Here is a 15,371-nt window from a genome sequence, read left to right on the forward strand (position 1 = left end):
AAGCGGTGGGCACACAGGGAGAGCTGTGACAGTCGCAAGGAGTCAAGAGGTGAGTAATGGAGCCACCTGCGGGACCGGAGAATAGGATGTGCTTATTTTGCTTCTATCGTAAACAAGGGTGTTCTCAGGTTTGAGAGTTGGTCTTTTGGATGTTCTCTGCAAGGGTTCTTGACAACAATACTATCAACATTTGGGGCCGGGTAATTCTTTGTTGTGGTGACTCTCCTGTCCATTGTAATACTTTTAGCAGCATCCCTGGCCTCTATCCACAGATGCCAGTCGCAACTCTGCAGTTGCGACAATCAAAAATGTCTCCAGACAATGTCAAATGTCCAAAAATCACTCCTGGTTGATAGCTGCGAGACTATCTGACCATCACGGTACTCTGAGGAATAAAAACAGTAATAAGCATGAACACTGCGGAACCACCACCTGGGCTCCCACCTCCGATCCTATACCGCCCCAGTCTGCTCTCTGCTCTGGGGCAGGAGAACTAAGTGGAGATCCGATCATGCCACATGCCTCCCTAAACCTTTAAGACCTCCTGTAGCTGGCCCTTGGAGTGCAAGCTTACGGTGTCACAGGTTGACACAAAGAAACCAAGTTATCTGCTCCTTCTGTGTCCTCATCACTTGCGCTCTTCCACAAGGCTCCACCCTCCAGTTCTACGACACTTTTCATTTACCTGACAGCTACTTCCAGGACTCCAGCACACACTAGGCACATCCTAAGTGGGTGGGAGGCATCAGTGAACAAAGATCCTTACCTTTATGGAAACAGACAATAGCTAAGAATGTAACACAGAAATTATACTGTATGTTACAAGGGAAAGGTAGACCCGAGAGAAGGGGATTTGGAATACTTGGAGTGGTGGAGGCAGAATGAGTTGCAATTCTAGAAGAGGTCATCAGCACAGGCTTTATTTGAGCAAAGGTTTGAAGGAGAGGAGGGAAGTAGTCATGCAGATTCTAGGCAAGAGTGTCACAGGCAGAGGGAGAAGGCTGGGAGGGCAGAGAGGGGAAGGAGCAGACAGGGCAAAGCAGAGCAATGGGGAGCGGTGGTGGGCTGCCATAAGGACTTTGACTCTGGGTAAGATGAATCATTGCAGGGTTTTGAGGAAAGCAGTAATGTGATCTGGCTCACATAAAGTTCAAACAATCCCTCTAGCTGCTGTGCAGAGGATGGTGGTCGAAGAAGGAATGCAAGTTATAAAGCAACTGCAGTATTCTATGTGAAAAACGGCGGTGGCCCAGACCAGGGAAGGGGCAGTGAAGATAGTGACAAGTCTAAGCAGGGCATCTCATGTCCTGGAATTTCGGCCTCTAATTCTTGCTCAGTGATTCACCTAATGCAGGATCTTTCTGGATTCGGACTTTATAGTCCATTAGACACAGCAACAACTCAACAAATATGTGTTGGTAGTTAAAACAAAACCCACAGAATTCCCCCCACCTCCACCCACACCTTAAATGTAATCATGACTGAAGCATACTTTTCAGGACTTCCTATTCAGTTCCTAGGCATGTATCTGGCACTTAGATGTTTAATAAATGTTTACTGAGTGGACAAATAAGTAAATAATACATCTTATACCATGTGAATAATTACTGTATTCCTTTAGTCAGAATCATTTATAACCATTAACTCAATGGTGTTTTATTATCCTAGAAGTAATTCATTTTGGTTGATGGATTTTAAGAATTTTTGGCTTTTCTTGCCACCGCTATAAGTTACTTAAGCTTCATTATTTTACCCAGATCATAAATGTGCTTTAAAAGTGATCAGACTCAGCATGCACTGTCATGAAGTTTGGTATGAGGTATGAGTGAGTGACCTCAGTTTACAATTAGCTTGATGCTAATGACCCTGGGCCTCATTCTACCATCCATGAAGTACGGGAGTTCCCCCCATCCCCCGCTGCCGCCTTACATCCAGGGTCTGTCCCAACTTGAAAATTCCAGAAGTTTATATTCACTAAGATGTATATTGGAGGACAACAACCCCATATAGCTGAAATCCTTTGGTGCCAGATGCATTTTGGAATTCAGAAAAATTTGGATTTTGTACTTGTAATATATCCAGCAGACACTAAGGCAGCACCTTGAAATTAAATACTTCTGTAACAAAATATATAAAAACACCCAATAGCCTCATAATGGGTCAAGTTTTGCTGCCACATTAGTTATTTTAAAAATCTTCTGGTAATCTGAACTTTTTGGCTTTCAGAATTGCTGATGAAGGATCCTGGGGGAATTAGGTTGTTGGTTTCTATCATCTTGTGTTGTTGCTAGAGAAACCTGTTCAAACACCCAGTCAGCAAAAATCCAATAACTCACAAAAGATGCACAAGTCACTGGTGCAAGTAAAACGCTATAATTCCCTTCACTGAGGGATGGCCCCCCTTATCATGTGAGGGACATTTTCTTTGACTAAGCCTTGGGGAGAAGGGAGGGAGCCGGAGAATCAGATCTGACACTAACCAATTCTTGATGTGAATGTGACCCATCTCCAAGCCGATTCACACTCAGCCTAAAGTGGGGTTAATTGTTTTTACTGTAAGTCAAGTGTCCTAATTAGCTCAAGCTACTACAAAGACGTAAAAGAATTAACAATGTCACTTTATTACAAAGCCATGTCATCATTTTTTTCTGAGCTTAGTAACCATCTTGGTTCATCTTAAAACTTCTTTCTTGATGGTTAACAGCTAATAGTTATTAGAAGATGCAAATGTATGCCAATCTTGCAAAGATTTGCATTAAACAACTTGGAAATTGTCAGATTCATTTTGTAAATCATCTAGACATCTACAGGAGGAGCAACACAAGTCTTTACAGGTGGTACACTAAGTGTGATCTTTATAAATACCCTCAGATTCCTAAGCACTAGTAAGTAGCAATTTCTTAATTTTCGCTAATACTTTTAAATGTATAGAACATAGAAAATTACCCATACCATGTCATGGGAACTGGGCTATGGCCATGATTAATTCTCTGGTTAAATTTGCTTAGAAAACTATTTGGCTGTTTGAGTAAGATGAAAAATCACTACATTTCCATTGAAATAAATTCAAGTGTCACTGTTTTACAAATAGCAAAAACGCAGAAGAAAGCTCATTTATATCAAGATAGTTCTTATAAAAATAAAACTGTCATGTCCAAACTGAGAGCAAGGAAGCTTCATGTTCAAACTGAGGGCAAGGAAGTCTAACGCTGCTCTGCCTGAATCTGTTCCTTTCAAATATACTTGGTTTGTTTGAGGCAAAGAGAGGTGGAGCAGAAAGCCAAGTCTTCTTTGAGGGAAGGGATGAGAGGGTGGCGGGGGGTGGGGAGGACACCTGACCATCTTCTGTCCACTCTGCTTTCTTTTGTTCCTTTCCCACCCTCTTTCCTTCCCTTTTCCCTCCCTCTTATTTGCTCAGCTCTCTGCTAATGTTCAAAGGACCAAGGGTATGGTATTGCCTGGCTGAAGGGGAAGCTATGCCAGAAAGCTATTTACATCTTGATTACTTTTATTTCCTCAAATCCTATGTATTTTAATTCCTATACTTGTGCTGGGTCACTCTACTTCACTTTGGATTTGGGGCACACCTCCACATGCCTTGGAGAGGCTGCCCCATCACAGGATGGCCCCGGCAGCCGGCCTCCAAGACCACAGGAGGGCCGGTTCTGAGAGTCTCTCCCTGCTCGGAGCTGCGGAAAATGGCCCTGGAACCCCACATCCTCCTTCCTTGCTTCAGTGGAATAATGGCCTGGCTGATTATTCACCAAGGCCTGGCTGAGCGCGACAGAGTGCCTTAGAGGGGGATTTAGAGCAAGTTTCCCCACATGGCCCTGTCCATGCAGGCTCCAGAACTCCCTAAGTTGGGAGCAATGGGTGGGCCAGACTTTAGCTGTTACCAGTAACTCAAACCAGGAGCCTTCTTTTGATGCTACATGTATATTGTTTTTTCACTGGGGGCTGGAATGAAGGCCAGCAACTCTTTTGATGCTTGATGATACACAGTGGCCTTTTGTGACAATGTTGCCCAAGCCAGGGGGAGGGGATAATTTTAGGTGGGTGTTCCAAGGGCAAAAATTAGATCCCAGCATAGTAAACTCACGTTACAAATATTAGTTTACAGCGAAGTTTTAAAAAGATACATTAATCAGTTTAAAGTAAAATACTAAGCAATTAAGAGTACTGGTGGTCAGCAGCAATTCTAAAAGTGAAGACGTCATCTAGAGCATCCACACTGCGGGGCTGCGTGCTAAGCAGTGCCATCTCCACTCTCCTAGGAGCTCCATCCCAGCCCCCATGCCCTCTCTGACTCCCTTGGACTCAAACTGGAACATGATCTATACCATCCTTTAAAAGCAGTCTGTTTCTCCCCACAAAACGCAGGCTACTGCCTTATCAGTAAGTCATCTAAGATGCACACCAATCCCTGATAAACGCCAAGCCCAGGCACCACAGGGCACATCCTATGAGGTGCAGGCTTGTTTCGGGTTCCCAGTGTCCACTGTGTACCACCCACATCTGCTTTCATCTTGGCAAGGATGGGGTGGGAATCTGAGACTGATGTCCAACAGAGGGCATCGCTGACTGTCCTAACTGTAGACGCGAGGTGGCTGTGGGGCCCATGTGATCAAGACAACACCTGGTTACATAGATACTCATTCAGAACTGGTCCCTGAACTCTCCCAGGAGAGCCAGGCTCAAGGACTCAGTATTGGGCAGAAAAGTATAGCAGGGTAAACCAATAGCTTCTTCGCTGACCCCTATCCTTTAAAATGTATACCTTAATTATGTGATACATTTTTTAGATTAAATGGAGTAACTGCCAAATAAGAGTCATGAATCCTGGTTGGTGCTCTCCAATGTTTAAGCAGTTTATGGTTACTAATCCCATCTGGCAAGTTGACTCCACTCTCTAAGTATATGTTTTGGTTTCTGGTTTACCTTGAAAGATACACCAAGAAGCTTCATGGTTCAAGGTCAAACACTTTTGGCTACTGTACTTAAAAAAAAATGCTCTTACGGGTACTTACCTGCTTATATCTGTTTGTTATGTTTTTTCTGGATCAAGTTTCCCTGGCCCACACTCTATGGCAGAGAACTTAAGGACTTTGATCTCCTTGTCCCTACATTGAGGTAGACACCAAATTCCACAGCTTCCTATGCCAACCTCTGTGCCTAGTATTCAGAAATGTGTGCACACCAGCATCCTGAGCCTCCATGAGAAGACAACAGTCCAATCCTGGATTAGTTGACTTAAATGCACATTTTTGTTTCACAGATACATAAAGCAGCTGGCCTCCAGGTATAAACAGGAAGTACAATATCCAGCTCATTTCCCTGTTGCTCAACTGTTGGAAAAGTTTTACTGAAAACAACACTATTTAAGGATGGCCTGAAGGATACGCAGTCTACGCTGTCTTCTCCCAGTCCTCTGAAATCTACCCAAGGCCAGCAGAGAGCACCGCGCACTGCCACACGATCTGGCCTACGAAACAACCTCTGTGGCAGCATCGCCATCAGGTCACAAGCGGGGGCTTCATGAGGAACAACCCAGGAGAAACAGCTTGTTTCAGGCCTGTTGAGGACTTTGAGCCCTATGTCACCAGGTCTTCTCTAAAAGATGCTCAGGAAATCTCTCCCTCATCTCGGCACTGAAAAAGATTCCCCTTCATGAGAACGATGGGTAAGTTTTCATCCTGTGGACCTCCACGGCTCACAGTACCATGTACCCCTCCCTTGGCGCTGGGTCTGCGGCCCACCTGTGGGGAGTCAGAACCTCCCAACCTGTGCTTAGCATATTAACAACGCTACGACTTCCTCTTGTCTTTCCTATTTACATTTTCCACTTTAATCTTTCTCGGCTGTAAATTCTTTATCTGCCAAAAGGTAACAGGCCTATCATGAGAATTTTAAAAGATGTATCATTCTGATATACACACTCTATATACTGTGAGAATAGCTAACAATTTGAGTGCTAAGTGTACTTTGCAAGTATATTTAGTCCTCATGCTAAGCATTTCACAAGTATATTTAATCCTCATACAACCATGGGAGGCTGGTGCTAGTATTATCTCCCTTTTATAGATGGGGAAATAGATGCCCCGAGATTTGAGACTGCCGTTCAATTTCTTAACTCTCTTATAGGGAAAAAGAATTTGAACCCACACCACATGACTGAGCCCATGCCCTTAATCCCTACTACTATAGTGTCTACTACTTTAAATCTATCTTTAAAAAATAAATTTGTCACATTTCTCCTCTCATTTGTTTTCAGAGGCTGGGCACATTCACTCTTACGATAACCAACTTGTCTAGAATTTCTCGGTTTTGTCACTGATAATCCCATCTCCTAAGAAACCTCAGCAACTTCATCAGAATGCTTATTTTGGCTGCAGCATTGCTGGTTCATACAGATGCATTTGTGCAAATTAGGAAAAAGGACATCCATTTACTTTTAACATACTTTTGCTTGTATTCAATATATTTATATAAACTGCCTTTTAAAAATGGGGTACAAAGAAACAAATACGAATACAGAACTTCACATTATATTTCACATCCAGAGTTACAGGTAAGTTTAACACATATGTTACCTTTATATCCTTGTTCTGTCTCCCTGAGATCAATTTTGGTTATTGGCTTGAAATCAGTGTCCCATAGTCGTATACACCCATCTCGCCCACCAGTGGCAAAGCCTTCTTCACAAGCATACATGCTAAAGATTCCAGCCTGTTGATTAAAATAGGTAATACTCAATGCTGCAACCATCCTAAGTATGATGACTAGATACAGTTGAATGTTGATTTAAAAACATAACAAGGCAAAAACAAAAATAAAACCCCCTTGTTCTTTATTGAAATGCTGACAATAGACCAAATAGCCATTTATGATACTGTTCATCTCAGCTACATTTAAAAAAATCATAATAATCAAAGCAAACTAGTTTAAGTGCTCTTTTACCACTACTAAAAAGATGGCAGTTTTTAAAAAATTCAAAAATATAATTAATGCAGGTATGGGAATCAAATTCTTTTATGTGATAAGTGGCCCTTAGAGAGAAAAGACAACTATGGAGGTGTTTCATGGAAGTTGCTGCCTAAAATAATTAAGTAGAGATAAGAGGCTAGGAACATAAACACTTTCATAGGCACAAAAGTGCCCAAAATGTACCTCAGTGAGCTCACAAAGGTATCACTTGAACCTAACTGAAAATGTAAATTGCACTTGTGTTAGCTTGTTAAGCATCGTTTGAAGATTTTCACATGGGAAATAGTTTTAGTAATTTAAAGATGCTCCTCCACAGGAAAATACTTTATTTGGTTTGTTCAAGAGTGCTGCAAGAATATAATGTTGACATAAGATCCAGTATAAAAAGAAATTAGGTTACTAAGGCAGCTGCTTTTATGAATGAGGACAAATACTGACCTATTATTTTAAGAGCTGTTTCATAATTAGTGAAGCCAAGAAAATTCACCTGCAACATATAGTGAAAGATCTGAAATGTCATAGCTCTAAAAGTTGCTTAAACTTTTCTTCATATTAAGGGTATAGGGAATCAATTTGGAGGCAATAAGCTAAAGGTTTATCATTTCCAGTAATATCATTACCCAATTTCCATTCACTATGATAGGCTTTGCCTTTCACATCATCTTCCCATTTGTAGGGACAATTTTATCATCTGTAGATACAAAAATGTAGTCATTTTCATATGTGTCAAAAAAGAGGGCAGAGTGGTAAGAAGTTCGTCCTTGTTCTTACAGAGCAGACCACCAGAAGATATGTGGTTATCAATGGTTTCTGATTGTACCTTAAGAGCTCAAGACACTGGTGTGGAGGTAACACCCTGCACCTCAACGTAAAGAATGAGGACAATCTATCTTATCAACCAATGTAAAAGCAATAGTTATCTACACCTTTCCTGTTCAAACTATGGGTCACTGATGAGCAGTGGCGACATCATCCTAGACCTATGGAGCCAGAATCTGCATTTAACATGATCCTCCAGAAACTCATGGACACATTAAAGTTTGAGAAGTGCCGGTAAGATGAACCTGATGAGCTAGTTCTAGTATTCTGTCAAACTACTGAGGACGACACAAATCAAGCAATTAATAGTTAAAGTGAAGGTTAATTACATTGTGTGCTTTGAAATATGTTTTCCTTTAGGTGAGCAAATGTAATTTGGGAAATTGTCATGAGTGGAGAGTGTTCAGCAGGGTCCTCTGATTCTAAAGCAACAAGAGAAAAATACAGGGAGGGATTCGTGGTCTTACCTTATTTAGTAAGTCACTCACAGTTTCCACATGGTTATACTTACACTATGCGCTCCTTGAATGGTGCGGACTAAATTGAGCCCTTTCCAGACATAGATGTCACCATTTAAAGCACCAGAGTAGGTGATGTCTTCTTTGGCACATGCAAGGCAAAGGATGGTCTGAAGATCCCCCGTTTTGCCAAATATCCCTCTTTTTGCAGTCAGGGCATTTCCACACAGTGTCCAAAACTAGAATGTAAGTGATAAAATAGATCTCCAAGATAGAGTATTTGGATGTATTGCATTGGTGTTTATTTATATTTCAGTGCATTTCACATAATTTGCCCTATCCAAGCTAGGCACAAATAAGTTAATTTGCTTTGCTGTAACACAACAACATGTAACACAAAAACATTTTAGCTAACTACCAGGAACATGAGAAAAGCCTGTAACAACACTCTTAAAACTTTCAAAGTTCCAAAATTTCAAAGCTTTGCTCATTGTTTAATGGTGATTTAATAGAAGATAATGTTCTCATAGTTGGAATCAAATGGACAAATCATGTTTTGCTTAGATTTTTGTCAAGTTATAAAACTAGTATAGGTTTATTGCAGTTTAGAAACTCAGGTAAGTATAAAAAGGAAAACTGTGAAGGTCTGTAACTTCTGGTTAGCCTGTTGACATATCATCTAGATTTTTTTTTTTTTTTGAGACAGAGTCTCACTCCGTCACCCAGACTGGAATGCAATGGCGCGATCTCAGCTCACTACAACCTCTGCTTCCCAGGGTCAAGTGATTCTTGTGTGTCAGCCTCCTGAGTAGCTGAGATTATAGGAGTGCACCACCAAGCTCAGCTAATTTTTGTATTTGTAGTAGAGACAGGGTTTCTCCATGTTGGCCAGGCTGGTCTCGAACTTCTGGCCTCAAGTAATCTGCCCTCCTCGGCCTCCCAAAGTGCTGGAATTACAGGCGTGAGCCACTGCACCCAGCTATATCTAGGTATTTTTAGTGTACATATATTTGGAAATAATTTCTAACTTTCAATGTTAAAAATCTTCATTGTAGAAATGTTACTTAGAAATGTTTCATAAATGAGTCATATTTCCACATACCCAAATAATTGACTAGGCTTTTCAGTTTTAGTTGTATAAAATGTGTCCATTGTGTAGAATACCATACACAAAACTTCAGCAATTTTATAGAAGGTAGTAAGGACACTCCCATGGTTATACAGACACAAAATATTTTGCATTGACATAGTTTTTTGGGGGGCAGGGGGAGACAGAGTCTCACTCTGCTGCCCAGGCTGGAGTGCAGTGGCCCGATCTCGGCTCACTGCAACCTCTGCCTCCTGGGTTCAAGTGATTCTCCTGCCTCGGCCTCCCAGTTAGCTGGGACTACAGGTATGTGCCATCACACCCAGCTACTTTTTGCATTTTTAGTAGAGATGGGTTTCACCATGTTAGTCAGGCTGGTCTTGAACTCCCGACCTCAGGTGATCAGCCCCACTTGGCCTCTCAAAACCTTAACATAGTTTTAATGTATCAACTAGAATAACCTCATTGTCCTTGATATGGCCCCCCTCGGTTTAAAAAGGCTATTTGCATATGCTAAGTTATTTGATCCTATCAAAACCCTTAATAGGCTAAGGAAGACAGTATTGTCATCTCCATCTGGAGGGCAGGGAAAACAAACAGAAGTAGCTCACCGAAGGTAAAGGTTTAATAGGGTTAGAAAAAATATTGAAATCTTTATCTTTGCTTTGACAACTTTGAATCAATGCAGAGGCAAATGAAACAATGAGATAATTTTAAATCGCATATTCAGACTGTGCCCAGGTGGCAAGGAAATTCAAAGGTAGAGAACTAAGTTGAATTAAACAGAATGAACAAGAGGACTCGGATCAGCGGTGAGGAAGAAACTGCATCTGGATTCAGAAGAGCAGGATGAGATGAAACCACATGGCAGGAATGTGGGAATAAATCAGTAACAACCGCACTATTTTACACCTGCAGGAGAGGAAAAACCATGGTCCTCTCAGAGTAGTTGGGTACTGGAGGAAACGGTTCTGGGATGGCTATAACACCAAGATGGCCAGGATTCAGGCAGCTGGGGGTGGGGGGCTGTGCTTTGTGTGTGCGTGGCAGCAGGTTGGGGAATAGAGGGATGCCTTGGCAAGAATGAAGGGCAGATACACAATGAAGGACCAATATGGGATTATCTTCTCAGAAAAATGTATCAGCTCTGGTAACTCATTTCTTTGGGTATTATTAATGAAAAGGTGTTAAAGTATATGTTGAAAGAATAAAGCAGGCTCATGCCTGTAATACCAGCACTTTGGGAAGCCAAGGCAGAAAGATCACTTGAGCCCAGGAGTTACAGACAATCCTGGGCAACATGGCAAAACCCCACCTCTACAAAAATAATTAGACTGGAGTGGTAGCACACACCTGTAACAAAGTTTTTTTTTTTTTTTTTGAGACTGAGTCTCGCTCTGTCGCCCAGGCTGGAGTCCAGTGACATGATCTCGGCTCACTGCAAGCTCCGTCTCCCGGGTTCACGCCATTCTCCTGCCTCAGCCTCCTGAGTAGCCGGGACTACAGGCACCTGCCACCACGCCCAGCTAATTTTTTTGTATTTTTAGTAGAGATGGGGTTTCACCATGTTAGCCAGGATGGTCTCCATCTCCTGACCTTGTTATCTACCCGCCTCGGCTTCCCAAAATGCTGGGATTACAGGCATGAGCCACCGTGCCCAGCCTAAAGTTTTTTTTTTTTTTAATAAAGAATAAAGACATCTAGGAAAAAGCTAGTTAGGTATAAGCTCTGGAAAACATTTAAGCTGTTACTCTGAACCCAAACAAACTATTAGACATAAATGATTACTGGTTGTACCAACATGCCTAAGAACTTGCTGTTCATGGCAATGCTTACAGCAGACAGTTCCCTTTTTCTTTACACCTCCTCATGCATGAAGATTAAAGGAATTATTTTGTCCTTTAACTTTGGATGTACACCCCCGGCCTGAGTTATCTGAATATTTCTAGACAGTCACATAAAATAGACCCCATTATCTTCAGACTTGATCTACATAGAAGTTTACTGACAAGTCACCAGGTCAGATGGTATAAGGCCCACATGAAACATTCCAAATAGTCAAATGATTCCCTAAAATTGTGATATTTTCTGCAGAAAATGGCAAATACCTGAAATATTATCTCTTTTTGAGAAGCATTTCCTACATGAAAAACAGTGGCAGTTTAGGGTAGCAATGCATGATTAAATTCACATCAAATGAGGAGACCTTGTTTATCTTCTCCTGTCTCTACCCACAGACTGCAATGCAAATTTTGTTACAGCTGGCAGGTACCTTGAGTTCATCTAGCCCTAGGTAGTCCCTGAAGTCCCTTCTCTCTGACTAGAGACGGCTCAACAGTATCCACAAACCTGGTAGGCTCATTTGCTATAAAACCAATGAAGCGGTTGATGCTCAACTGTTACTGTTTTTCAAGCATTTGTTTCATGTAATTGCGATTTGCCTGTTTGCCAAAACATAGGGGATTTACAAATCCGAAAAGGATTTCACCCAGCTACACAAATTTCAGATGAAAGTATTTTCTTCGAGTACAAAGATTTTGCACTCAATGTATGACTGGAATAATTCAATGTTAAGGTAGGTTTTTTTGGGAAGAAAAGTGGAAGAATCCTGGTAATTGGATATACAGAATACAGATAGGAAAAATAATTTGCTGAGGTTTGCTTAAATTTATTATATTTCTAAACAAAATTAATAAAATATTGCTAGGTAGACATTCCAGATTCTTTGAGGTAAAAATGCTTGTATTTGCTTAGAAAAAATATCCAAGTTCTGCTAAGACGATTAAATTTAAACAGGGTAAGTAGCTCTTGTTTTCAAATAAAGTTTCAGAATCTTGTCTCAGCTTTTCTGCTTTTAGAATTTACCGATTTAAAAGTTAGAGTTAACCAAGGATAGAAAGAGATAGGAAGGAATCAGGAGAATTCTATCAATTAAGCAGCAAATCTAGTTAGAACCCAAAAAATGCGGGGTTTTCTTTTTGAAAAAAGTTAAGGCAAGGTAGTTCACTAAAGAAATTTCTCAGTGGAAAGAGCTCTATGAGTCAGAGGCTGAGCTTTAATCTCACCTCTGCCATCATTTTTGTGATTCTAGGAAATGGGGAAAGAAATTAACATTATTGTGTCCCTACTGGGTTTCATACTGTTTAATGTAATTATCTTAAATTCAGGAGGTAGTGACCTCTCTCTGAGATAGAATGAATCAATATTAATTCAGCCTCAGGGAGATTAAATGGTTGCCCAGAGTCAAGTAGAGGGAAACAGTTACGAATCAAAGTCCAATTCCCACCTAACCCTCTAGGGTCCTGGGTTTCTTCAGCGCTGAGTACAGGATGGATGATGGCTCCCAGGTTAGGGTCCCAAATTTCCAGAAACCCCCCACAGCCTAACAGAAATCAGGATCATCATGAACTCACATGTTTTTTTACTCATGGCTGAAACAATTTTCGTATTTTAGTCTGATCAGAAACTCATGTTGGCAGATAACACATCTTTGACTGATAAAACATTGCTAAGGAAACTATGATTCAATGGCTAGTTTATTTTGTGGCCACCATCTTTCAAAATATTTGTTCCCTAAGAAAACTATGGAATAGGTTCTTTGGTAATGAAAACATTGGTAATCTTGGAACATATCACGAGCCATGGGCCATCCCAGCTCCCCAGTCCCACGCTTCCATGGGTGACCAATGCCTCTCTTAACTCCTGACAGAAGTGCAACCCCTCCCCTAGTTCTGCCTCCCAATCCTTCCTACCAAACTCACACACCCACCGAGGCTCAGCCTAAGCAGCATCTCCATCCTGACAACGTGCTTCTAAAGCCAGCTGGGACCTCATCTTTATCGATAGAGGGCTTTGATTTTACCTTTCTTCCAAAATGGTCTGTCTTAATATTTTAACGGCTGAACTTCAAGCAAATTGAAAGTAGGGTCTGTTTTTGTTCTTCATCCAGTACCAACTCAAATATAAAACTGAATGAGATTTTGGTCTTTCAGGTATGCTGTACCAAGCATAGAAGGAGCCTCCAGCTGCTGCTAATAAAGCAAAGTAGCTAGATTTCAGCTGACGTTTTCCTAGATTAAAAATATACACATCAGGGCTTGGTACAGGATTATTAAATGTTTATGAAACTCTAAAGTGTTGTGGAATATCTTACACTTTTGAGTAGTGGAACCTCTGAAATTTTTGTTCTCCATTTTTAAATTTCTTATTTTGGAATATATATTATTGCAAAATAATTTTACAATGAAGTATACAAGGGAAAAATTATCCATCAACCCACTACCCAGAGATACTGTTTAACATTTGGAGATGTCCTTCTAATGTATTTCCTACATAAAAATGTTTTTAAAGAAAAAGCCACAAATCTAATCCCACCATCACCCACCCACAAAGTCAACTGTGAACTTCCCCACATAATAGATTTTGAATATTTCCCAATATAATGAATCATCTAAAACATAACGATTGTACAGTGTTTCATCATATGGATGTAACATTTTATTCAACTTCCTAGAGACACTTAAGTGGTTTCAGATCTTCTGTTTGGTTTATTTCAGATCTTCTATTTGGTTATTTGCTATTGATCAGTTACTCAGCAATGAGTCAGCTCTTGGTTCACACTTATAACAATTTGCTTGGGACAGATTCTAAGATATGAAATTACTGGATCAACGATAATTGACATTTCTAAGGATAAATATTTCCAAATTTCTGGACCAAAAGACCATTATTAGCTTACCCCTCTCTACCAGCAAGGTTTAACAGTGCTCATTCACGGAATCCTTGCCAAGATAGGGTACTTTTAGTCATAAATTTGATATATTTAAAATGTTTTGTTATTTTTAAATTTGTGTTCCTTAATTATTAATGAGATTTAAACGTTTTCATAAGTCTATTGGCCAACAGTGTTTCTATTTTTGTCAGTTTTCCATGTTCTTTGTCCATTCTACAGATTTGCAAGAGGTCTTTGCATTTTCAGAACAACCCAGTTATCTACTTTGTGTGCTGCTTATACTCTTGCTAGTTTGCAGTTTCCCTCTTTTTGTGGAAACAAGGAATTATACAGAATGTTTTAATATTTCTACAGTTGCATCAGTATTATCCCTTATGATGTCTTTGCTTTTACATTTTAAAAAATCTTTCTCCAATTTGAGCAGTTAAACATTTGTCTATATATTCCTCTAGTTATTTTAAAGCTTTTGAAACTTACCTCTTTAATCCATAAAGACTTTGTTTTAGTGTATAGTATGAAGTATTAGCTTTATCCAAAAAATTGATAAATTTGTGCCTACCAATTAGAGATGCTATTATACTCTAAGTTGTCATACATATTAAGGTCTATTTTTCAGCATTACTTCTTTTCATCCAAGTCTTATACCATTTAAATTAAATTCTACTATGCTTTAGTAAATAGTGGTACATATCCTCTTCATGATTCTTTTTTTATCCCAAAGTTCATAGTTATTGTCGTTATTTTATGCTCCCAGATTAATTTAGGATAATTTAAAGGGAAATTCTGTCAGGTAAAAACAGAAGTAACAGGGATTTTAACTGCATTTCTACCAAATATAAATTTGGAGATAAATGATACATTTGTAAATTTTAGACATGTCCAGAATCAACATAATCACTTCATTTATTCAAGTATTGTTTTACATTCCTCTGCAGAGTTTTGTAACATTCTTTAGGTAAGTCTTCCGTATTTGTTATACTTGAGTATTTTATCATCTGTCCCTTTCTAACCAAGTAAGAATAATGGGAAGGATCGTGAAAAACTAGACTAAAAGAACTGCAAAATAGGAGGGGTTGGTTAGAGGAAAATCTTCATTCATACAGAAATGTACCATTTTTGTACAGAATCCATGCATGCTCTATGCAAGAAGGTAATCCTTATACTCTTGTTTATGGACTTTAACTTCTATTATTTACAATCCTATAGAGAAAGAAGATCCTGGGCCATATCCCAGGGGTCAGGAGAAATTTTTGCTATGTCAGAGCAAAGCATGTTGATGCAGTTAATTTTG

General features: G+C 40.0%; 1 protein-coding gene across 3 annotated transcripts in view; it reads right to left on the minus strand.

The window, feature by feature from the left end:
* EML6 (EMAP like 6) overlaps nt 1-15,371 on the minus strand; it is a 256,852-nt gene that overhangs the window by 138,695 nt on the left and 102,786 nt on the right. For 2 of the 3 annotated variants that reach the window (XM_050754620.1, XM_050754623.1), the window contains 2 exons: nt 8,315-8,500; nt 6,591-6,726 (listed from right to left, as the gene is read on the minus strand). In XM_050754620.1, the coding sequence (XP_050610577.1) occupies nt 6,591-6,726; nt 8,315-8,500 (322 nt within the window). The other variant, XM_050754621.1, reaches the window with a different exon arrangement.

The sequence above is a fragment of the Macaca thibetana genome, chromosome 13 (genome assembly GCF_024542745.1).
Source record: "Macaca thibetana thibetana isolate TM-01 chromosome 13, ASM2454274v1, whole genome shotgun sequence".
Taxonomy (NCBI): domain Eukaryota; kingdom Metazoa; phylum Chordata; class Mammalia; order Primates; family Cercopithecidae; genus Macaca; species Macaca thibetana.